The sequence below is a fragment of the Cryptotermes secundus genome, unplaced genomic scaffold (genome assembly GCF_002891405.2).
Source record: "Cryptotermes secundus unplaced genomic scaffold, Csec_1.0 scaffold128, whole genome shotgun sequence".
In the NCBI taxonomy this organism is placed as follows: domain Eukaryota; kingdom Metazoa; phylum Arthropoda; class Insecta; order Blattodea; family Kalotermitidae; genus Cryptotermes; species Cryptotermes secundus.
The window spans coordinates 552,947-577,992 of record NW_019726222.1 but is presented as its reverse complement, the minus strand read 5'-3'; the positions used below and the strand labels follow the sequence as shown (position 1 = coordinate 577,992).

Here is a 25,046-nt window from a genome sequence, read left to right as displayed (position 1 = left end):
ATTAATCGTTCTTACAAGCATCTAAGAACAATTTCAATGGTTTCAATACGTAAAAAAAAAAAGCCCTGGTAATTGCAGATTACATGGTGGCAGAGATTAAGATATTTCTGTTTTCTTTTCTCCTTTTTCTCCAGAGGCTTAAAATGTAAATCAATTGGAAATCATTACAAATGAATGAAGAACACAGTTTATTTCCTTGCTGCCATTTTGCAGATTTGTTTACATCACCGAAAGTGGGAGCACATTTCATGTTGCCGCTCACAGATGCCGGTTTATGTTCGACCACGGTTAGCGCTTGCGTCGTAGCTAAAACCATTACCAACAGCTAGCCACGCTTCGTTTTTCTGCCACTGTGACAAACCCTGCTTGAGCTTGGGCAAGGTCGTTGTCGGAAAACTGAAGGCTGGATCGACACAGCTGTTTCGTGTTTGCTACAGGTCTGTAAGCGTTCCTCCTACAAACAAATTCTGACAGGAGCACCGCTTCATTCCTCAGAGGTAAATATGACACACACTTTCATTTCAGAATGTTCGATAGTAAAAGGACGTAGTGATTGTGTAATGTAATCTGCATATGCCACACGTGTAACTGGTGCATAAGAACGCATGTTCTGAGAGTTTTAAAATTGTATTAAAACAGCCTGTGCTTTGATTAACTGGAAATGTAATGCACAATATAAAAATATAATAGCAGTGTTTGGCAAACGGCGGTCCGCGGTTGAATTCTGGCGAATTCTATATAGCGTCATATTAGGCCTATGTTCCTCATATTCACACTCGATAAAGGTGATATTTTACATGTAGTGCCGTGTTTCCTTTTGGCCACTAAATATGCTGTGTTGAACATTTGCCGCAGGACTGGATTTACGGATATGAGGGCCCCCTATCAGTAATAACAAAATTAGGTTATGACTTTAGTATTGATAATAATAACTACAAATACTGTTTTATGCCCGAATTTTAAGGATAATTAGGTTCACCGAGCGGTAAGCAGATTGTGTGTATGGGGATGTTAAATTAACAGATGCCAACGGAAAGGTTACATAGAAAATAATGAATAATTGATGAAATATGCAGGCATTACAAGTATTCTCCCTAAGGGTGTGGTAGTCCTGGCTCACTCGCAGTGCTTGTCTTCTAAGCTATGGCTTAAACTCTGTTGCTGTCAGGCCTCACATTTGAATCGCTCCTAGTTCGCCAGCGCACATATCATAACAAAAACAATCGGGGTTCTGTCCTACTCACATGTTGGGGGAGAGAACACACATCATTTTGTTGTAACTATGGAACACAAATGACCACTACACAATTACAACAACGCACCCACCTCCACTACCACATATGCAACAATGCAAACTAACTTTCCGTGATTTTATAGAAGCAAATGTCTCAGTAACATCTGTGGATTATATTTCTGTTTTGTGGAGGGCCGGGAGCGACCGCCCCCGGTCACTTCCCCCCTTAAATCCGACCCTGATCAGGCGTACTATTTATTTGCAGAGAGGTGCTACTTGTAAGCCAATTACGATTACGTTGTACACCAACGACCTAACTGACAATACACTATTTCGTATGTCTCTGTACATAATGTTTAAGCGTGAATATGCAGTGTCAGAGATTATGACGTTACTTCAATTTTAATAGCATGTAAACGTACTAATTACTATTCAGCAAATAAGCGTGTCTGAAAGTGTTCATAATAATTTACTTACTTACTTAATCCGTTCCTCTTATACCTTACGGCGTCGAGATTTTTTTTTAATTTTGATCATTTTACAGACGGTAGGAATCCTTGGACGAGTGATCAGCTCGTCGCAAGGCCTCTACCTAAACACAGGATAACACAAACAGAATAAACACATACACATACCAAACATCCATGCCTTGTGTGGGATTCGAACCCACGAACCCGGCTTCCGAGCGTACATGCCTTAGAGCGCTCGGCTACCGTGATCGGCAATATATAAGAATTCAGTTGGTACCTCACAGGAAACAGATCCGAACCCACGATCCCGGCTTCCGAACAAGCGAAGACAGTGCATGCCTTAGACCGCTCGGCTACCGTGACCGGCCTCGTAATAATTATGCATGTAAACATGAAACCGCGGATTATTAAAGGTCAAATTTGCGTAATATTTCTAGGAGTCAGTTTAAAAATTTCCCCCAACATTTTGTAGAATTCGCCGTGTTTCTAGCTACTGACAGCATCGTAAAATGGCGCAAAAAACTGCCATGTCAATACATCGTATGCAGAAACAATTGCAAACTTAACGCTGACCCGAATACAGCAGTGCGACGAACCGCTGACATAAAACACTTCTACTAGTAGGGACAGGTGAACCGATCTTCGGTAAAGTCACCGCTGTTCTAGCCGTTCGTGGATCAGAAAAGAATGAGAACCACTGGTACACAGGCTTAATGAAATAGGATATACGAGATGATACTGTAATAGCACAGATGGCGTAGATCCATATTTTCTTGACCTCGGCATTAGTTGGAGGAGAGTGGTCAGCTTCACGTCCCAGCCGTTTTACCCACGGGGAAAGAACCACCGGTACCAATTGGCTAGGAGGCTGGGTGAGCCCAGGAGCCGGGCTGGACGACGTGGAGAAAGGAAAATGTCCTCATGTAGCTCAGTGATTGAAAAGAAACCTACATTTATTTTCTTAGTTTCTTTAACGATACTCTTTGTGACTGCAGTTTGAGTATTACTGAATGAGAAATTTTGGGATAATTATGATTTTTTCTGAATGTGACAGTTAACGATCCTCGCAGATTCGGACAAATCCTAGCATTAACATGGCCAGCCGGAGAGAACCCGAAAAGCATCAGCGAGGATTGTTGCTCTCTTGCCTGTGATTCGAACCAGGAGAATTTCGGATATATTTTAGAATATATCCGAAATTCTCCTGGTTTAGAATCTAAACGCTAACTCGAAATTTGGTTACAAAGTGGAAGCTTTTACATTTCAGCCTATCTTTCAGTTCGCTGTAGTGTGATATACCGAAAGGGTTCTCATCCCTGTTGCTTAACAATCTGAAGCTGTAATTTAAGAAACATTTGTCGTGGTTAACACAGTTATCACTGTCAGGTTCCTGCAGTTCTATCTAGATGCGGTTCGGGGTCTGTAAGATAATAGAATTCCTCACCTCTTGTAGAAATATCTGTTTTAAAATTACAGTAAATACTTCAGTTTCAGGGTTTTTAGTTTCACAATGTTTACAATACGTTGCGTAAGTCGTTGCAGTTAATTATAAGGAACATGGTGGCAAAGCGTACAATTTCTCATACTGCCACCTCACATGTGTACATTCATGAAGCCCTAATTAATGTGTGTGATCATTGTATTAAACATGACGCCGTTTTTGTCTCCCCATTTCTTTACTATCAAAATATATCTCGAAATATATGCAAGGCTAGACATGAGTCGGGATGAATAAGTCATTAAAGAGATTGGTTACCCTCTGGACGACCGGAGCTCGACCCCTGGAAGAGTCTTGTATCTTTCTGTTCGTCATTATGTACGAGTATATATCTACTCTGGGGTCCCCATAGTGGTATATAAAATTGGTACCAGGGCTCTTTTCTCGGGAGGGATCAGCCACGAATCCTCATGGCGTGGTGCGTACAGTACACAAACGACTACATGAAAAGTAATAAGATAATTGTATGTACTCTTTGTAAAAGTTAAATTTATGTTTTGCACGAATGTCAGTAAACATTCTGCGAGACTACGCGGCTTTACATACCGGAAGATAATTCTCTTTATAGTGAGGGCATCAAGTCTCACATAAATCTATATAAGCAGAACCAAAAGGGTTCTGACGATGATGTATAACACCGAGAATTACTGGGTTTTTGTACTTTTTCATTCGTCCGGTATTCTAGAAATCTAGAGAACATATAGTTTCGGAAACTGGATCTGTTTCCGTCCTCAGCTGAGAGGGGAAAGTCACCTACTCAGTTGGGCTCCTTAGAAAGAGCTAGCCTCAATCACTAGACAGCCTATGTCAGTGTAACTAGAGCTACATAAATACCTGAGACCATTATTTGTCAAAGGGAGATAACAAGAAAAATGTACAATAAAAATTATGATAAAGCAGGCACAGACCTGATACTAAGATAGAAATGAAGGTGGAAATTTTACGCGACAAACCTAGCCAACAGACCAAGTCTATGAAAACCAAAGTACAGGTTTAGCTGGAGAATAGTGTAGGTGTCTGCCCCCTCAGGTGAGGACGGAAAGAGATCCAGTTTCTGAAATGTTGTGTTCTATAGTTTTTTTTTACATACCGGACGATGCACAAAGTCCATAAACCCAGTAATTCTAAATTTATGTAATTACATTTGAGGAAGGAGTCGCACAAGGGAATGGTCCGATCCGACATGTCGAAACCTGCCTTGATTTTTTTTTTCACTGCAAGAGTACACACAGCAAAATCCACTGTCAAAATTTTAGCTGCTAATACGAACTGCAAGTATTTTTTTTTTAAATTGCCTAAGTTACTCAATATTTCTATACGCGGAACCGCTTGTACCAGAGTTTTGTACAACTCCAGCCTAGGCTGAGTCGGCCGTGCTGCGTGTTGCGTGTTGCTCTGCCAGGGGTGGACATATCTCCAAGGGTCTGGCAGGCTACAATATTGGTCATGTTCAGCAATTTTTAAAAAATACTTACAGTGCGTATTAGCAGCTAAAATTTTGACAGTGGATTTTGTTGTGTGTACTCTTGCAGTGGGCGAGAGAGAGAGAGAGAGAGAGAGAAAAGGCAGGTTTCGACGTGTCGGATCAGACCATTCCCTTGTCAATTCTGTATGTCCATTTATCCAGTAAAAGTGAACTGACTGCTTGCATACAGGCGGAAAGTCACGAGAAGTCAGGAGCACGTTTCGTTATGCATATTCTAATGTGCACGCGGTTTGTGACAACGAGCGAGTCACAATGATTAGAGGCAAAGGAAGTTACTCGTCACGTTTTTGTTAATATTGCACATTCATACTGTCAGGACGTAGCGACGACACAGCATAATGCTATTACATATGTAACAGTGCCATGTACAGTATAACGGACAACTTCGCCTATAATTAAAGCTGACAGGTTTTCCCATACTATTACGTACTTTATTCCAGCCTGTCGTACTGTGCGCCTGTCTGTTTAAGAAAAAAAATGCGACCGTTCTTTCACCCTGGTGGAACTGATTACCGCTCTCATAAATCGCCTTGGCTTGAAGGAATCACAGTTCTATTATAAGAAATACTGGGATAGACTGGGCCCTCTTCTGCTGCGGGTAGCACACACGAATATCCAAGAAGAAAAATTGCTTCCCTCAATGCCTAACGCAGTAATTACCCTAGTCCCTCAAAAAAAGGAGGCCGTAAAAATCTGTCCTACTGGAGACCGGTGACATCACAGAATACGGAATACAAACTCATAACACGCTGCCTGGCAAGCAGGGATAACGTCAGTGCAACCAGCGCTTGTCACTACCGATCGAAGTTTTTTTTATTATTATTATTATTATTATTGCTGGTGGGGTGGGACTAAGTCCCTTGTACTGCGGCAACTTCTGGCCTATTATACCAGCCCCAGATGAGGATGATTGTGGAGCAATTGGTGGAATGAAGATTGGTAGGGGAAACAGAAGTACTCGGAGAAAACATACCTCAGCGCCACTTTGTCCACCACAAATCCCACTTGATCGAACACGGGCCGCCGAGGTGGGAAACCAGCAACTAACCGCTTGAGCTATGGCGTGGCCCACCGATCGAAGTTACTGTGTACCTAACAGAAGTATTCACACTAACCTCTGCCTCCACAGAGTTCACACAGAGTACGCCAACCAGAAGCTCTACCTTTCAGTCAGTCCTCCACTTATGACTGCGGAACATTCCTATACCTGTCACGTTCTTCAAAACTCTGGCTTTGGTAGGACTTTTAAAAGAAACATTGAAACTATATACCACAATGCGCAAGGGATGGTCAAGTGTAACGGTACGCTCACAGCTCCCTTCAGATATGAGAGAGCAGTACGGCAAGGGAACCCCCCATCGGGCCCACTGTTCGCACTCACCACTGAACCCTTCGTCCTCATGAGCAACAGTACCCTTCCAGTACCGTCCTCAAACAACAGAACTCTTTATCACCAGCTCATACTCTTCATTGCCAAAGATGAAGAGTTCTCACATCGGTTATAAACCTTCGTGGTTTATGGTGCACCATCAGGAGTAACATTAAATGTGCAGGAGTCAGGAAGGAGCAGAAAGCAAGGACATATGCTCACATGTCAGGCAATACACAAACCGATGTTTACTTTAGTAGCGCTATTTTGCTTCGTAAGACTTTTTCACTACTGAATATAGCGAATCGATAATGTAGACTTCTACAATGGATACGTGGATGGGTTAAACACACAAGAGATCGTAAAGACCTATTCGGCCGTGACGCGAAATACAATGTAATTCCTGGAGTTTGCCATTATGGGAGATTACACAGCGGAAATGTTTATTCATAGGATTCAATGAAACTGCACATTTCATTTCATTTTCTTTCTATGTTTTGTCCTGCTTCGCTTCAGGACAGTTCAATTGTCTAGCTGAAACTTCAGGACTGACTGTCGCAGTTAATGCTTCTGACTTGCATTTGGAAGGTGCCAGCTTCGAATCTCGGTAGTGACACAGAGTATCCTGAAGAATGCCGTCTTCTGGGATGTGGGGCCATGTAGATCTTGTGTAAACTGACGTTTCGGAGGAAAGTATCGCCTCCATCTTCGGGGTAGAAAAATCAGCAGTCTGCAGCCACCTGCTCACGGTGGTTCCTCGCTTGCGGATTATTCTACCCTGAAGATAGAGGTGATACGTCCCTCCGAAACGTCTGTTCACACAAGATCTACACAGCGCCACCTACCAGAAGACGGCACTCTTCACAGTCACCGCCGTGAAAACCTCAAATCTTACATAGAGTATCCTGATTGAGGTCTTTCGTGGATTTCTTCAGTCCCTGAAGGCAAATGCCGAGTCAATGCCTTAAGTTAAGTCACAGTCACTTCCTTTAATATCCCCTCCACATCATTATTCATTATCATTCGGCGTTGTAATGTATGAGTTGCCGACATTGTCGCTAAATAAATTACAAACAGAGGAGTGACAGTCTATACAGAAATCATTTCAATTTATATTGCTGTCTTCTGGGATATGGCACCATGTTGTAATCCACCTTGAAGATGGTGGTACTCTGTTCCTCCGAAACTTTGATACGCATCTACCACAGTACACGGTGTCCTAACCTGGAAGATCACAATACTGTGACACGACGCCTGAAAGCCGGAATAGCGGAGCCAGAGTAGATGTTCTTTGCTGGGCAACGACCCGGTGAACAGGTTACCGCGGCAATGAATACGTAAGCAACAATCGAAGTATTGTTCAGCTATAACGATGGAAATGGTGTTTTCTGTCGGTCCGCCCCGAGGCCACATAACGAGGATCTCAGGCCAGGAGGAACATGGGTCGCCTCCACCTTCTTTCGAAATTTCGGCTAACTCTCAAAGGACTTTACGACGTTACATCCCAGAGTTATATAATTCGAAAATTAACTCCATTACTAAGGGTACAGGAACACTATTGATTTGCTTCACTGATCAGAATTTACGCTTCCCAGTTTGGGTGAAACGGGCAATGATCTTCCAGTGAGATCGCTAAATTTATGTTGGTCTAATTATTTAAGCAACAGATTTTAAAATTGCTAATTTCATTTTCAGAAAAATCCCCTGTTACTTGAGAGAGCAGGAAAGAGTGACTGCTTCCGACAATGTCCCTGGACGAGGTGAGTATTAACAGGCCACAACTTCGCACAATTGCCACTAACATTTAACTGAGACTTTTCGGTATAGATCTGTATCAAATTTACATCTGCACTAAGAACGCCTACATTATGGCTACAAGTATTCCAACTGACAAACATTTATTCCTAAACATTTCCCCAAACTAAACAAGCCATTTCTCATGGCGATGACTATGAAGATAGGTCTACTGTTGTCTGTGATGTTACGCCATGTAATTTTGTACATAGGTACCAACGTTTCGGATGAACTGCTGCATCCATCTTCAGGCCCTGAAGGTAGGTACTGCATGTCTTACAAACATTGTTACATGTCTAGCAAACTCTAAGGCATCACATCTCAGAAGCCAATAAGCTTTCGGCCAGTTCTTTGGTGCATACAGGTTGTCTCAGCCTTTTGAAACGGGTTTGGTCTGTCACCCCGAGAGACAAAAGATTGGGTGAGTGTGTGTGTATCCGTACCGAGGAGAATGTTTGGTAAAAAAGAGTTAACAGCTGGACTGAAGCCTGAGTAATAGGGAAATACACTTTATGAGTTCTACGGGAATTCTTGTTTTACTGTTGGGTTTATTATGACAGATTTTACAGATACACCAGAGACAAACGTGTTATGTCATTACGGAATGATTTTAATGACTAGTCATTTTGGTAGTGAACTAACGCGTCCTTCCGTCTGTGAAGACCAGCCAGTTAAGGGACCTCATGTGAATAATATATAACTGATGGTGTATTTTATGTAATTTGCTTTTCTGCTTCAGCAAAATTGGTGTAAAAATTGCCTGTTCCAGCTGGAAGGCAGAGTCAATGAAATTTCCACCTTCCAGTTGAACTCTGAGTGTAACAGAAATGTTTCTGGTTTCATAATACGAATTACACTGCTCTATTATGTTTCCAGTACGTTGGATGTGTCACTATCATGCATGGATATCGTTACAGCGGTAGACCCATGATGTAAGAAATTACTAGTTTTAGTACGTGGCTATCAGAAAATATCAAGTCATATGAATTTGTGGCAATTTTACCCCTACTTTTCTTAGAAAATATCGGTCATATGAATTTGTGGCAATCTTACCCCTACATTTCTTAGAAAATATCAAGTCATATGAATTTGTGGCAATGTTACATCTACATTTTTTAGAAAATATCAAGTCTAATGAATTTGTGGCATTGGTACCCTTACATTCCTTGTATACTGTCCCATGATATGGAAGCTGGAAAAAGGAACGTGTCACTAGAACAGAACTGTATATCTTTAAATATGGCCATTGTTACCTGCCTATTCCAAAACTTGACCACAGAGTCCTGCAATCCGTGAGAGGTTATTGTTTTTTTTTCTAAAACGCGAGATTACAAATTATGATGTTGGGTTGGCCTGTTATGGCATAAAGTTTGCGTTAAGTTTAGTGTAAATCAGTCAGTCGGTTCAAAAAGTAGAAGTTGAGTATTAATCTCATAAGCCTACTTTCTTTCTTAATGAGAGTATGGTAAAAAATGAATGGTTGTATTATGAATGTGGCTGAACCCAGCCTGTCTTACCTCCAGATCGCCCTGTAGTTTCAACATTCGGTCCCACAGTAGAGCATTCAGGTTTTCTTTGTGGGTGAGCTGTTCCTCAGGGACAGATGCGCAGCGTCACATGCCGTCTATATATCGGCGAGCTTTCTTCAGTACATCCTGTAGCTCCAGAGCTGAATCCTTCCGGACTTCCTGTTCGCACAGACAAGACAATTCATGTGGTGCACTATAACAGTTTTCTTGCCGGATTTCTGATATGCAAAATGCAAGATGATGATTTTTAAAGATGCCGGTACTGTAAAGACAGTGTAACTTTCATGTGGTTCACTTTGGTATAACAAATGGGGATCTGAGGCCAGAGTCATGGTGGTGGTATTTCATTTCCATATGTGTGGAGAAAATACTTCCTTGTTCAAGACGATCACGTCATGGAATTTAAGCATTAAGTCGGTTTTGCAGGAAATACCACCATCAAAATTTGAATGAAATTAGTTTCAATTTGATTGTAAGTTGTTCAATTTTTAGGCACACTTCAGAGCATCCATTACAGTCACTCCCTCCGCCCATCTATAGACTTGAAGCAGCTAGAGAAACAATGAACAGATTTTCATGAACTATGATACTGGGAAGTTCTACTAAAATTTGTTGATGTATTCCAAGTTTGGTTAAAATCGGACATATATAATTTACACTTTCTATGAAGATGTAGATGAATTTCTGCACATAACTAGAGTGGAACTCATTCATTGTTTATCGGAGTGAAAAATGTCTGCAGCGAAATTTGTGTGGGAAGGAAATGCCTCAGCTTACATGGCTTACACTTCTTTCGACCCTTAAAATGAAGGCAATACATTCTTCCGAAATGTCGTTACTATTTATCAGAATACATGGCGTGACATCCCAGAAGATCGCACTTTTCAGAGTCATTGCCGCAAGAACGTTAAACCCATGATGCAATCACAACTGCCCAGACAAATGCTTAGACAGCCCTTTATGATGGAAACTGAACAGGCCAAAGTTACCTAATTTACGTTTATTATACACTACACACAGTGAAATATTTTACAAGAAATGATTATGAATTCACTTTCTATCTAACCCGACTGGAATATGGAGTGAGAAGACTTAGTCTGTGTAACCATGGCTTTGGTCATGCAGACTTTTCTTTTGTTTGTTTTAGGTATATTTTATTGATTTAAGTATTTATGCAACACAAACATGGAGAAAAAAAATACAATGAACAGACCAAGAAAGTAAGTAAACAAGAATGAAACAAAGACCTTTGTGGAGTATTTTTATACGTTCTCTCTCTATGGCTGTACAGTCCTTTTGTTGGACCTTGGCCACTTTTCCAGTTTCTTAATCTATACACAGTCGGTAGGTCCCCTTGGACGGGGGATCAGCCTGTCGCAAGGCCGCTACCTACACACAGGACAGCACAAAAACAGAATAAACGCAAACAGACATCCATGCCTCGAGTGGGATTCGAACTCACGATCCCAGCGTTCGAGCGACCGAAGACAGTTCATGCCTTAGACTACGCGGCCACTGTGATGGGCCATATCACTATTTACTTACCCTCTTTTCGCGGAAACATGTTAGCTACCGGAAATAAATTAGCCATATATGCTACAGAAACGAGGTACCAATTGTAAGTTATTCATTGCATCCTGTTTGTTTGTTTTTGAGTCTACTGCCGTTATTTTGAAAAAAAAAAGAAAAGAGGGTAAGCTTATGAGATCACCATGCTGTCTGTGTGTCTATGTGTATGTGTATCCCCTCCCCTTAACTTATGAATGCCTTAACCAGTCTTAATGAAAGTTGGTATGTACATATATCATAGCACCGCAGCCCATTAAACGGCGTATTTAATAAATTCCTCTCATCAATCTCTGCGTTTATGTGTGTCCCCTATCGTTGCTAGGTAACGGCTCGGTAAAAATGTTATCGCTGCAACGAACACACGCGCAACAATAGAGGAACTGTTGGACGCGTCGTTTTCTTTGAGGTCCTTGTCGTATCAAAGGAGAATATGCAATCAATTCTTCCCAAAACTTTCTGTTATTGTTGGCATAAAAACAATATGGACCCAATAAACCCATGCCATCTGCATGCTGTGCTTGAAAGGCGCCTGTGACGTCCTCTAACGTGGTCTGAATTTAAACCTTCCTCAAAACTCTGCCCCCAGACACTACAGCGGTACCAACTTCACAGATAAATACTTTGCTAAGTAAGCGAAGACGTTGAACAGTGTTTCCTTATGAGATTACAGTGCTACACATAATGCTGTGCCATCTGAGGCCACCCCACCGAGCGGTTCCTGTTGCCTAACGCTGTAGGGTAGACACACATTCGGGAAATTCTCAGTTGGAATCTAGGCCGAAACACCGGCTGTTGCGACTGAGGTTTTTCGTGGTGTTCCTCAGACCCTCATTTTTTAGGAGTCTGCTGTATTGGGTTCAAAGTTACGGTCTAATAATCGTGTTGCAGCATAGGCCTGCCTCTTAGATTCATATAGACCTTATTAATAAAAAGTGAAGTTCTTCCGGCATGTACTGTCTTCGCTCGCTTGGAAACCAGGATCGTGGGCTCGAATCCCACTCAGGGCATGGATGTTTATTTTGTATGTGTGCGTTTTTGTGTGTTTGTGTACAGGTACAGGCCTTGCGACGAGCTGATCACCCGCCCAAGGAGGCCTACCGAATGTGTAAGATTTAGAAAAACCGAAGTGAACGGAGAAGTGAACGGTGATAGGCCTAGGCCCACTGGGGCTGTAGTGCCAAGGAAAAAAAAGTTCTTCCTGTGCTTAATTAGTTAAGCACTTTGCCATGAGGACATGTGGGAGTGGAGGTATAGCTCCACATTTCATGATCTCGGCACTAGATGGAGGTGAGTGGTCAGCTTCATGCCCCTATCTCTTTACTCCCGGAGAAAGAGGCCCCGGTACCCATTGGACAGGAGTCTGGGTGGGCAACAAGAGACGGTCGGGACGCTGTGGAGAAGAGAGAAATCTCACACTGTCGGGAATCGAACTTGGGCCGTCCAGCCCGTAGCCCTTCGCAATACCGACTGAGCTATTCCGACTCTACAAGCTCTGTGTGTGCAGGCCTTGCGTTTGACAGAGGGCGACAATACAAAAAATGTCATGGCCTATTATACAGTTAAATAAAACTGTCCGAGATTCGAGGGTTTCATGTCAGTGAAGCTTCATATTGTCTTCTGAGTTCTGACACAGTATAGCCTGGTTGGTCATTACTGACATTTCGTAAGAAAATTCTGCTTCCATTTTCGGGGAAAACTTGTACATTGTAATTATTTATTACACTATCTGAGTTACATGTTTCGACGATATAACGCCATTTTCAGACCAAATTTAAGTATTTAAACGGGTGTTGTAATATAAACATATATGTCAAAATCTGTGTCATGGTGCTAATTTCGAAAAGTTAAATCAAATGGTTCCTGTTGGGCATAGTCTTATTACGCACGTAAACCCTTATAAATATAAAGGGGAAAAGTGAGGTTGTCCCTGTGCTTAATTTAGCATCACGCCAGAAGACGTGTGGGGGAGTGGAGGTATAGCTCCACCATTCTTGATGGAGATGAATGGTGAGCTTCATGCTTCTGCTGGTATACCCCTAGGAAACAACTCTGACTGTACCCACTGTACAGGAGGTTGTGTGAACCCCACAGATGGTAGGGACGACGTGGAAAAGACATTTGTATGCCTCTGTCAGGAAAAGAACCCGGGTTCTTCGATCGTCCAACCTGTTTATTAGAGAATACAGCTACTGCTATGACCACTGCAACTGCTACTGCTACTACTACTGCTACTGCTACTGCTACTGCTACTGCTACTACTACAGATTCTAAATGTCGGGCGTTTATCAGACTAGTATGTAAATGTAATTCATATGTAAAAAGTATGTAATGGCGGAATTCATGTAGATACAATGTTAAGTTAGATGTGTATGCTTCTGTATGATGACCAATGCGCTGTAAAGGTGTAGCCGTAGGATAAACAACTCTTGATCTATTCATCAGTTACTTGTTGCGCAGACGGCTATTAAAACAGTTTTACTAACACATAACAGGATGCAGAATCTAAAAGTATAAACATTCTGTTTGGCAATTAAATATCTCACGCTGAAAGTTTAAATAAATAAAGTAAAGCCATCCTTATAGCGGGGCATGGAGGCCCATAAGGTTGTAAGACGTCGAGGCTCCCATATTTTCCAAACAGTCGGCGCACAGATGACGGTAAATTTGTCAGCCTTAAGCACCGGCCGCTCTTTACCCTACACGTAGATTCCTGGTACTCATTTCTGTTAGAGGCTGAGTCGATCACAGAACCATAATGCGGTTGGAAGAATTACGTCAATTTAAAAGTCCAGTGACATCATCGGGAACCGAACTCGCGACCTTCCGGCTTGCAGCTTAGGTTGTTTAAATACTTTCACTAAATTAGCACTGTTTTTGTGGCAGTATACGGGAGAACGTTGAAAACAAAACGTGAAATGTTAGTATTTACGCAAGAGAAGGTAGTATGCTTGGAGGAGAGGACGTTTCCATTGGGGTCAGTGAACATAAAAAACAGTAAAAATATGAAAGGATAAATACACATTTGAGACTAGTACTTAAAGGTGCACTTCGTTTGCGCATGAAGCCTGTCTCTAGATGTATGCAGTGCACTCTACGACGAACATATATTGGTTATACATAAATGCGACAGCACGAGATTGTAGCTGAGGTTAGGCGTGTTAGTCGTGAGAGTAAATCAACAGAAAGTAGAAATACAGACCCCAATAACTTTCCACTTTTTATAGTAACTAGCTAAACCTTTGACTGTACAAGACAGCTCGTTTTATCGGGCCGTGTCATGCCATTCCAACGTGGAATAATTCAATTATGAATATTAATTCAGTGATCCGCGGACACACGTTCAGACGATAAAGAATAGGGAATTCACGGATCTTTATTATCTTATCTGTAAGAGATTCACAGGCCAGTGAACAGACTAACATTATGCATACCAGAATATTATCCTGTGCATTGTTAATTCGGTTATTTAATTCTGTTTTCTCGAATATTAAGGTAATAAAGGTAAAGTTATCCCAATTGTGAGCCGGGATAGCGCAGTCGGTATAGCGACTAGCCACTGGCTGGACGATCGAGGGGTCGGGGTTCGAGCCCCAGTGGGGTCCAAGAATTTTCACTTCTCCATGTCGTTGAGACCGGCTCTGGAGGTCCACCCAACCTCCTATCCAATGTGTACCGGGGGCATTTTCCCCGACGTTAAAGTGGCCAGGGCTGGAAGCTGACCACTCACCTCCTACATCCACTCTCTTACACGCCTTTATGGCTTAGTGCTTACTTTGTTAAGCATAGGAACTTTACCTGTACCTTTTACCTGCTCTTAATTAATTAAGTACCATGCCGTGAAGGCGTAGGGAAAATGAAGGTATAGTTCCACCGTTGTTAACCTCGGCACTAAATGGAAATGGGTCAGTTTTCCGCACGTGCCGTTTTTCCTCTAGGGAAATAGCCTCCGGTACCACTGTATAGGAGGCTTGGTGGGCTCCACAGCCGGGCTAGACGTTACGGAGAAGGAAACATTTCTTGCCTTTACCAGCAATCAAACCCCAAATCCTCGATCGTTTAGTCTAGTCGTTATACTAATGCAATATGTAATCGAATGGGATACGAGGATAATGAACCCAGAGAGTCTGAGGGAATAAGCAGTTGTCGCCTATTTTAAACTAGCGATCTTACGACAAGAAAAGCACGAGGGTAGCTAGTCCAGTGACGTGACTGAGACGCATACATCCCGAATACATCCTTGCCTGTCCACACCAAAAATAACTGTGAGAAGTAAACTTTGTTTGAATTGTGACAGGAATCCCTGTTAAAGAAGCACTAGATGTTACACTTAGATTAATTATTACTTGTTCTTAGTAGTGTTTTGTTTTTATCCTGTTTCAGAGGTTCAATAAGGCTGCTGAGGATGTTAAAAATCTGAACGCTACACCCAACGAGGAGGAACTTCTTGAGCTGTACGCTCTTTACAAGCAAAGTTTGGTTGGTGACGTAAATACTCGTAAGTGTCGATGTCGTTAATGTAACGCAGAATGGTAGTTACATGTTTGAGGAAGACAAACTGAAACATCATTTACATTAGAATAAAACGTGTTTGTAATGTCTGATGGGGCACAGTCCGCAGCATGCAAGCTTACCGATGAAGAAAATCGGTGCGTTGAATTCTAGCGAGATTATTAACTAAAGCCGGTCTGACGGTCGCAATCTACTGGCTCAAATGGTTGGACAGTGTCTGGGGCATGGTTATGTCCTATCCTAAGAATACAGAGGTTTTAAGATGAGCTGATCGCTTATCTAAGGAATTCCACCGATAGTCTGAGTAGGATTAAGGAAAGTGCTACGAATAGAGAAAGTCAAATTTCAAACAGGAGTGTAGCGAAGTAGCTTATCACAAGGGCCCCGCGGTATAAGGCATGAACATTCTTCGCCCACTCGAATGCTGGGATCGTTCGAATCCCATTTGAGTCATGAATGTCTGTGTGCATTTATTCTGTGTTTAGGTAGGGGCCTTGCAACAGGCTGATCCGCTGTCCAAGGAGTATAAATAGGATTAAGAAACTGAAAAGGCGGCCAAGGTCCGAAGGGCTATAGAGACAGAGAGAGAGAGAGAGACAGAGTGTGTAGCGCAGTGAGAGAAATAAGTTAATTAAAAGATGTAGTAACTAAGGTAAAGTCACCCCTGTGCTTAATTAGTTAAGCAATATGACATGAAAGCATAGGGAGAATTGGAGGTATAGCTCCATCATTCTTGTCCTTGGCACCAGATGGAGGTGAGTGGTCAGCTTCACTCCCCAGCCGGTTTACCTCTGGTACACACTGGATAGGAGGCTGGGTGGGCCTCAGAACTGGTCTGGACGCTGTGGAGAAGACAAAATCCTTGAACTGCCAGGAATTGAACTGAGCATTGCATTAACAGTCTAATGCAGTTTTAATGCAGTCTAAAGTCAGAACTTTTGTTTTTCTTTTCTTTGCCATGATAATGTTTGGAGGCCGTTATTGGCATCTGAATATGAAAAGTTGGAAAATATACTCATAAAATCTCCTTTGTTTATTACAGAAATTATAAGACTTTTGGAGTAAGTGTATTAGACATCAAATGCATGTTTTGTTTTTCTCTTCAACTTCCATTTGAATAATTTTACTCTCCCTTAAATATTTAGTGAGATACGCACAAAAGAACATGTAACTCTCAAAATTGTAATTTTAAACATATTCCTTCTAGCCAAAGAATGAGGAAAGTCAGGACAACCACTTGCCCTTTAGTAGCCCCCTAAATGTGCGTCTTTTTCTTATCTAGATCAGATTGTGTTGCAATGTTACGAGCTATTGACGTGGTCATATCCGTGTGAACGCGCATTTCAATTTGCACAAATTGCCAGGTCATGCATTCATGCTTTCTCCTCCCTCCCCCCATTATGACATAGGTGAAAATTATTAAATTACAACATATGCAGCATATGCACTGGAATTGGCATCGTTAAAATATTAGCATATTAACATCAACATAATAAAGATAATTGGGAATTCGTGCAAAAACTAAATGATTTACACTTGCGAATCTCAGTTTCTTCTGGCCTGTGGATCAGTGGTTTATAACATCACATTGCACAGTCAAATAATTGGTGCAGTCTACAAAATCTACATATTGCAAGCACATCAAAATATATATATGGATAAATACCGTCTTAAGTGCAACAAATTTTTATTGTAGTTTTTACTACAATAAAAATTTGTTGCACTTAAGACGGTATTTATCCATATATATTGTGTGAGTGTAACAGGATGCTGAAATATAATATTGTAAACATCAAAATATGTTTATTTATAATATCATATATTTTTAATGTCTGTATGATTTGTCTATTACATTAAGGAATGCATATTGTAGACTGATGGCGTCTGAGGGAAGGTGCAAAAGAGAATATAAGAATCTAAGAGAGAGGGAATGACAAGAGGCTGAAGAAATTTGCTTAATGAGAAGGTTCATAATTTGTAATTTTTATTGGTTATTATTAGGGTGATCAAATCAAGGAGGGTGAAATGAATGGGGCAAGTAGCACATAGGAGAGAGATGAGAAATGCAGACATTGTAACAGAAAATCCTGAGGGGAAGAGGCCATTGGAGAGACCAAAGTTAATTGTCATAATCTAAATTTGTAGTTATTTATAGGTGGCCTCATATTTTGCATTCTGGTAGCGTAGTTGGTTGAGGCACTATATTACAAGCCGAAATGTTGAGGGTTCGATTCCCAATGTGCTCATTGGATTTTCCCATTGACCTAATCCTTTTAGCTACACTATGGCCCTGGGATTGACTCAGCCTCTAACAGAAATGAGTACCTGGAATCTTCCTGGGGGTAAAGGGCAGCCAGTGCGTAAGGCTGACAACCTCACTGCTATCTCTGAGCCAGTTGTCTAGGAAATGTGGCAGTCTTAACGTCTCACAACCCTATGGGCCTCCACAGCCTGTCAGAGGGATAGGTTTACCTTTTCTTTTATTGCCTTAGGGCCCCCACAACTGTAAATACAGCCCTGCATATATCTGTGCTCTGAGAAGTGTAAAAGATAAGGCATAAATATAAGTATCAAGTATTCTTGATCTTGGTACTGCATGTAGACAAGTGATCAGCTTTACCCCTGAGGAAACATAGCTCTAAACAATTACTGTAATATCCCTTTCAGAAACAGATCCTCACTGTCCAGCGAGCAACATACATACACAGACATTGCCCAACATAATAGCTCCCAGGCACAAAGCAGGAGTGCTAACTACTACATGGTGATAGGCATTGCTTTAACCACATGGTAAGCGGCCTCCGTAGTCTAGAGGTAATGTTCCCACCTCATGACTCACAGTACGCGGGTTGAAATACCCGGCGGAGGTCGTCGAATTTTTAAGGGCGGAAAAATTCAGGGAACAAGTCCTCCGGGAGGGACTTTAAGCCGTGGGTCCCGTGTTGTAGCTTTACAGCACGTAAAAGAACCTCATATCCTCAAAGGGGATCACTGAGCCAAATTCCAGGACGTTTCCCGCCCAACAATAGTCTCTAAGGCCTCTGATAGATGGGGGAAGCATTATAGACACCGCTAAGCAAGTGGCTGAACTCGCTTGCTCGGCGGGACTGATGGTACGTACCATTTATCGGTAGGGTATAGCGACTGGTAGAATATCATAGAGGGAAGCACAATAGATCAAACTGGTCACGGTGCATGGGGAAACCCACCCTCTCTAAATAATAATAATAATAATAATAATAACCACATGGTACTGTTGCTCCATGTGAAATAAAATGGAGATGGTTTCCTAACCTATCCTATGCCTTCACTACTAACAGAAAAATGTTTTAAGGCACTGGTGATCTTTCTCATTTGACTTTTATTCTTTCTGCTTCCAGCAAGACCTGGGGGGCTTCTTGACTTTAAAGGGAAGGCCAAGTGGGATGCTTGGAATGAGAAGAAGGGAATATCACAAGACGAAGCAAAGGAGGCATACATTGCTAAAGTTCAATTATTAATCGAAACATATGGCACAAAATGAAGAAGGCCTACCCAGTGGAACAGATTTCACACAGAAGTATCCCTCTTCAAGGTGCAATATGATGGATCAACACCAGTTATGCCAAATTTGATGGCATGACATAATTATACAAATAAGTTTAATGGTGCCATGCTTCTAGTGAAATATAATGATCTGAAAATTGAGCTGCTCAATCAAAGACTTTTTATAGAAGTAAAATCTCTTTCCATGCCTTATTAGTGTATAAATAAAAGATGGCCTCTTGTTATTCTATAAGAAATGTCTGTCTTGCAGTGTTGACATTATAGTTCATGGAAGTAGATCAGAATTTTCACTGTGATCATTACAGCTGTTATAAAATTGAAAAGCAAAATGGATCGAAGTGTGATGTTTTCTTGTGTTCAATTTTAAGTGGAATATTTTCATTGCATTTAATGTAACGTTTTCAAAGATTCCATAAACATATTTTGTTCTGAGCATTATTTTAATATTAAATACCTATCAATTACAGCCAATTCAATCCTGGTTCCATATGTTTATATTGACTGCTGGCTGATTTCAAGACAACTGGTTTTATTTCAATTAGTTATGTATGAATGAGCATGGACAGATGTACGGATAGGGTAACAGCAAACTCCTTTAACCGGTAAGTATGCAGAAATCGCATGCTAAATTAAAATAATTATGATGATTACATGGCATTATACACCAGAAGGTAATACTCTTCAACTATAAATCAAACTGAGGGTATTCAAATTTCATGTAACATATCACAATCATATATATAAAGTATGCCCACTGGTTATTTGTATAAACCTGAATATGTGGGCACATTGTCTTTTTCAGAACTATGAAGACAAACTGTATGAGAAATGAAACACTGTACTGAATACTATTACAAATGGAACTAACTTAATAGAAGCCAGAGTCTGCCACTGAATATGATATGAGTCTGATGAAACTGCTCATCTTCAAAACCTATTTTTCTAAGATGTATTTTAATATTATTGTCCAATATGTTTTGCAGTTTTTGAAGTGACCTTTTCACCCCTGTCTCCAAAACGTTCAAATAATAAGTTTGGAGGATGGATAATGTTCAGATAATCAATCACATCTTAAATCAAATGAAATGGTTCTCTACATTTCCCAAATTCAGTCAGAATGTTACAAAAGACTTTTCTCCTTACTGAGTAACAGGCATTTTTTAAAGTCTTTGTACTGGTTATCTTCAGTAACTTCATATATGGAGTTAACTTTGACAGAAAATTGTTAGATAACATATTTAAGGGAATTAGTATAAATTGCTTAAGTCTATTTTACCTCCATTTTTTATATACCTGTACAATTACAGAGTTGTAGAAATTTTTCAACCCAGCAAAAATGTTTATGACCTTATGGATCTTACAGTGTAATGGTTTTTTGTCCTTACTGGAGTACTTCTGCCAGACTTTCACCAGTACCTGATGATCCATACCCTCCAATTTTTCAGTGGTGCTTTAAACATTAGTTTTACTAGGTTCAAGTGCCATTGATGCAACAGAATGTTCCTCAGTCTAATACTTCATTAATGCCATTCCATTAAGCCTGATAGTAACACACAGTATCCTTTCTAACTGCTGATATCATTCTTTTATTTACGAGAAAGCCTTTCCGTACAGTAATACACTGTAATGATATCAATGATGTATTGTCTAACCCCTCTTAAACTTCAAATGACTGTTGCATGTCACCAGTTCAATTCCTATTTCAGTGGATCTGTGACATAAGAGATTGTTGACATTCTAAGTCTAGAATCTAAGTAATTTATCATTCTTTCTTGTATTAGACATGCTGAGACCTATAATGGAATTACAAAACAGAATCTTTTGATAATTTCAAAGGTTGTGCCAAACTTCTTTTTCCTTTTGGTTGATATTTTCAGGTCTTTCTTGGAATCCTGTCAGAGCCCATGCTATCAAGGCACTGTTTCTTATTTTTTCTTTGTTGTTATTTGTGTAATTTGTAGTTTTCTCATATTCTTCACAGTTCAATGTGTCTTGCAGCTCTCATCATAAAACACATTTATGCTGGTATCAGTTTTCTCATGAGCTCTGATTGTTAACGACTGACTACCAGAATATAATATTAATCTAAGTAGTTGCAACAGAAATTATTCTCATGATTATCATGTGATGGATAGCTACAAGAAGGACTCTAGAAATACAATTTAAATTTGCTTGCCACTTAACAAAATTCACTTACCAGTGGTCTCTCAGAGTGTTTCATATACAAGTACTTGCCAATGGTCTTTGTTAATTCACATGCGGGTAGTGTATATCTGGCGCCCTGATTAGTTCACCTTGTTATTCTGGCTTCAGACCCATTCACCTACCAACATTTACATAATCTACAGCAACAAATTTTTCCTGTTATTTCTACATGTTAGATAGCTACAGGCTTACTTCAACTATCTATTCTGCTTTCAGAACAATTCTAAGTAATCTAACCTGTCCATCAGTAATGGTCCTGGGTAAGTCTGCAAACTGTTCACCAACTCTCAAAATGATCAGACATCCTGTTTTTCACAGGCCATATCTCTGAACCTGTTAACAAAGCAGTAGGTAGGATAAGTCTTCAGAAACATTTATCATAAAATTGTGACTTTCTTAGTTAGCAAAGGATATGTCTATGAACCAACGTCTGTTTGACTCTTAAGTTGTGTCTGCACCCCTAGGTAGACTGTGAACCAGTCACTATCTAGAAAGGGTTTGCAGAGCTGTGGTTCTTGTAGCTTCTAGTGGCAGCTTCATGATCTATGTTGACTGGCACGGAAGGTATCATACACACTCGTGAACACAGCACGGGAAGAAAAGGAAATGAAGTTTTTATTTGTTTTCTTTATGTGGGTTTAAATATCATTTTCATTTGTAGATGTAAAGGATAAATATATCTACATAAAACACTGGGCATTTTTAGGTCCAGATTAGAATAGGGAAGTTTCAAATTTGCACGCTTGATGGTTACTGAATTAAAGATAATGAACCTATAAAAAGCAATGCAAAGACATTGCACATACCTCCTCATATATGAGTGACCGCACCCAAATTACCTTGGATACAAAATATTGAATTCAAATGCCCAACCAATAGAACATACACAAAAAAAAATCATGTTTGATATGTAGTTTTAATTATGGAGGTAGCCCCCATCAATTACCGAAATTTAATCAGAATTATTGGAGCCACTTAGAGAAAGTCACTATCTTGTTTTTTAGGCCCAAATATTGGAGATAGAATGTTCACATTCACCAGGTGGCAACTTATGACAGATGAACTTTTAAATACCGAATATGAATAAAATCCATACAGTCATTCAAAGGTCAGCAAGGTGCACATCCATACACATACACTATATACATACAAACAGGGAACATTCCAAAAGTCACTTTTTCATATCCTGATGGAGTCAAAACATATAAATCCATTAAAACCTCCAGATGATTTTCTTCATTATAACAATACTTTCTCTGATATACTATGTATGAGAGAAAGTAAAAAGTCTTGAATTGCTGAGTGGTGGAATGACATATGGATACTGTCATGATACTAAAATTTTATAGATGAGAAAGTTATGAACATATGTACAATAATTATAGAATGCACTTTTATTTTTATCCTTCAGGATTGCCCAATTTCATTTCCTTTCTGGAACTGTATAATTATATACAAAGCAGAATTTGTCATTCTCAATTAGGCTGGATGCAAATTAAACCACATAGATATAATTTTTTTTTCTTGGCACTACAGCCCCAGTGGGCCAGTGGGCCTAGGCCTACCTCCATGAACTTCCGTTCACTTCGGTTTTTCTAGATCTTACACAGACAGTATGACTCCTTGGGCAAGTGATCAGCTCGTCGCAAGGCCTCTACCTGTAGACAAACACAGGAAAACGCACACAAACATCCATGCCCTGAGTGGGATTTGAACCCACGATCCCGGCTTCCGAGCGAGCGAAGACAGTGCATGCCTTAGACCGCTCAGCTACGGTGACCGGCACATAGATATAAATACACAACCAAAAAACAAACAAAAATGGGCCACCTATACATACACTGGCAAAGAAAAAAGGATTGCCTCAAGACTATTCAAAAATACAAACATACAAACATCCTTCAAAGCCACAAACACGATAAGACATCATCTGAAACCAAAAGAGCATCAATATTGACATCCTTAATAAAAGTGGAATCTACCAACTAAAATGCAATGACTGTCAACAGAAATAGGTAGAACAGACTGGCAGAAGTTTCTGAACATGTTTTAAGGAACATATCCAGGCAGTAAGAACTAACAAACCAAACTTCATAAAAACATATACTAGATACACAACATGCTTTATCAAAAAATACAAGGCTTCTATGGCAATAAATTCAGACATTCATAATTATAACACATGAAAAAAATTAAATTTTCATGTACAGCACTGTAATACAGCTCTTTTTAAGAGGAGTGTGATAAATATGGGAATTAGTTTGTATAATAAGGTCCCCAATCAAATAAAACGAAGGGAAAATTTTAACTCATTTAAAAAGGAATTAAAACCTTTTTTTGCTGAAACATTCCTTTTATTCTGTAGATGAATTTATGTCTTTTGTTTCATCAAGTGTGTAAATGTAATATGTAGCTGATTAATTTGTTGTATTTTGTGTAAATACAATGAAATTAATGGTAATTAGATCTAGATAATACCAAGGGCATTCCGTATATAATGCCTCCTATTGTTTTTAAAGAAAACTACAACATACAGAAATCATAATAACACAGTTAAATAGAGCAAGATTTCAGCTACTTACAGCTATTTTTCCACATAATCACCACCATTCGTTATGCACTTTTGCCAGCGATGAACAAGAGCCTGTATGCCGCACCCATAAAAGTCTGCCCCAGCAGAGGCTAGCCACTTTCTTACAGCTGCAATGACAGCATCGTTGTCTGGAAAATGTTGCCCACGTAGTCCGTCTTTCATAGGCCCCAAGAGATGGAAGTCTGAAGGTGCTAAACAGGGACTATAAGGTGGATGGTGTAGGACAGTCCAGCCAAACTTTGCAATGTGCGCGGTGGTCGCCAAACTGGTATGGGGGCTAGCGTTATCGTGTTGCAAGCAAAAGGTTGTCTGCTTCTCTGCCCTGACTCGGGAAATACGGGCTTTCAGCTTAGTCAGCGTCGTCTTGTAGCATTCAGAATTGACAGTCCCTGGTCGTTATCTGCTGATCTGTTCGGATGAGGCCCTGTTCATTGTGAGGAGTGGCAGCTGAGCAGGGACGCCCATGGCGTGGCTTGTAGTGCACTTCACTTTCGCCATTGTTGAAACGCACTACCCATTGAATCACTGTGCCGACATCCACTGTATTGTCTCTGTACACCTTTAGCAAGTGTCGATGGATGTCAATGGGTACAATTTGTTCGGCAGTGAGAAATTCAATAACACATTTCTCTTTCATACGCACTTCTATGTCAGACGCCATTTTGGTAGACTGCTCTGCTGTCGCTATCTGTCGCACAACAACCAAATTAACAGTACATTGGTGGGAAGCTCCAACCTTTACTACAACACCACCAACATCCAGCTCAGACGTTACATATTAACACAAAAAAATAGGAGGCATTATATATGGAATGCACCACGTATTATTCAGATGACAAACCCCCCTATATTAGGGTGGTACAGTGTATTCTGTAAAGATACGCACGAGAATCTGACAATTTCCCTATCCAAATGGTTGTAATACCTGTATGTATGGATTGTTGAATGATAATAAAAATGAAATGAAATGAAATGAAACAACACACACTTGACATGATAGAAGAAACACGTTACAATATATATACGTCACACTGAAAACAAGGACCTCATATTAAACACATGGGAACTTTTCCACATGCACAGCCTCAGTACATGAAAGCTACAAACGAACAACATGTATACTGATATACATAATTCTGTATTTGATTTAATCATAGAAGCATATCTAACATAACAAAAACCCACACACCAACACATCTCCCCCACCACCACTTAAGGAAGCCTCCTCTTCTCTTCCCACCCCA

At 40.4% G+C, this 25,046-nt stretch overlaps 2 protein-coding genes across 4 annotated transcripts in view; one reads left to right on the top strand and one right to left on the bottom strand.

Moving 5' to 3' along the window:
- LOC111863873 (receptor-type tyrosine-protein phosphatase N2) overlaps window positions 1–25,046 on the bottom strand; it is a 224,889-nt gene that overhangs the window by 49,797 nt on the left and 150,046 nt on the right. For all 3 annotated transcript variants that reach the window (XR_002842680.2, XR_002842679.2, XR_002842681.2), the window contains 2 exons: window positions 21,447–21,542; window positions 9,369–9,539 (listed from right to left, as the gene is read on the bottom strand). The gene's annotated coding sequence lies outside the window, so the exon portion shown is untranslated. The remainder of the gene's footprint in view (window positions 1–9,368; window positions 9,540–21,446; window positions 21,543–25,046) is intronic.
- Window positions 331–19,442, top strand: LOC111863875 (acyl-CoA-binding protein). The gene is made up of 4 exons (XM_023850646.2): window positions 331–497; window positions 7,753–7,817; window positions 15,330–15,444; window positions 18,839–19,442. Exons 2-4 carry the CDS (start codon window positions 7,803–7,805, stop codon window positions 18,979–18,981), a joined length of 273 nt encoding a protein of 90 aa, XP_023706414.1. The 5' UTR covers window positions 331–497; window positions 7,753–7,802; the 3' UTR covers window positions 18,982–19,442.

Excerpts from the sequence above, each read along its gene's own strand:
- LOC111863875 (XM_023850646.2), top strand. Across the intron at positions 15,445-18,838 it reads GGTTGGTGACGTAAATACTC|CAAGACCTGGGGGGCTTCTT; the intron begins GTAAGTGTCGAT and ends TTCTGCTTCCAG.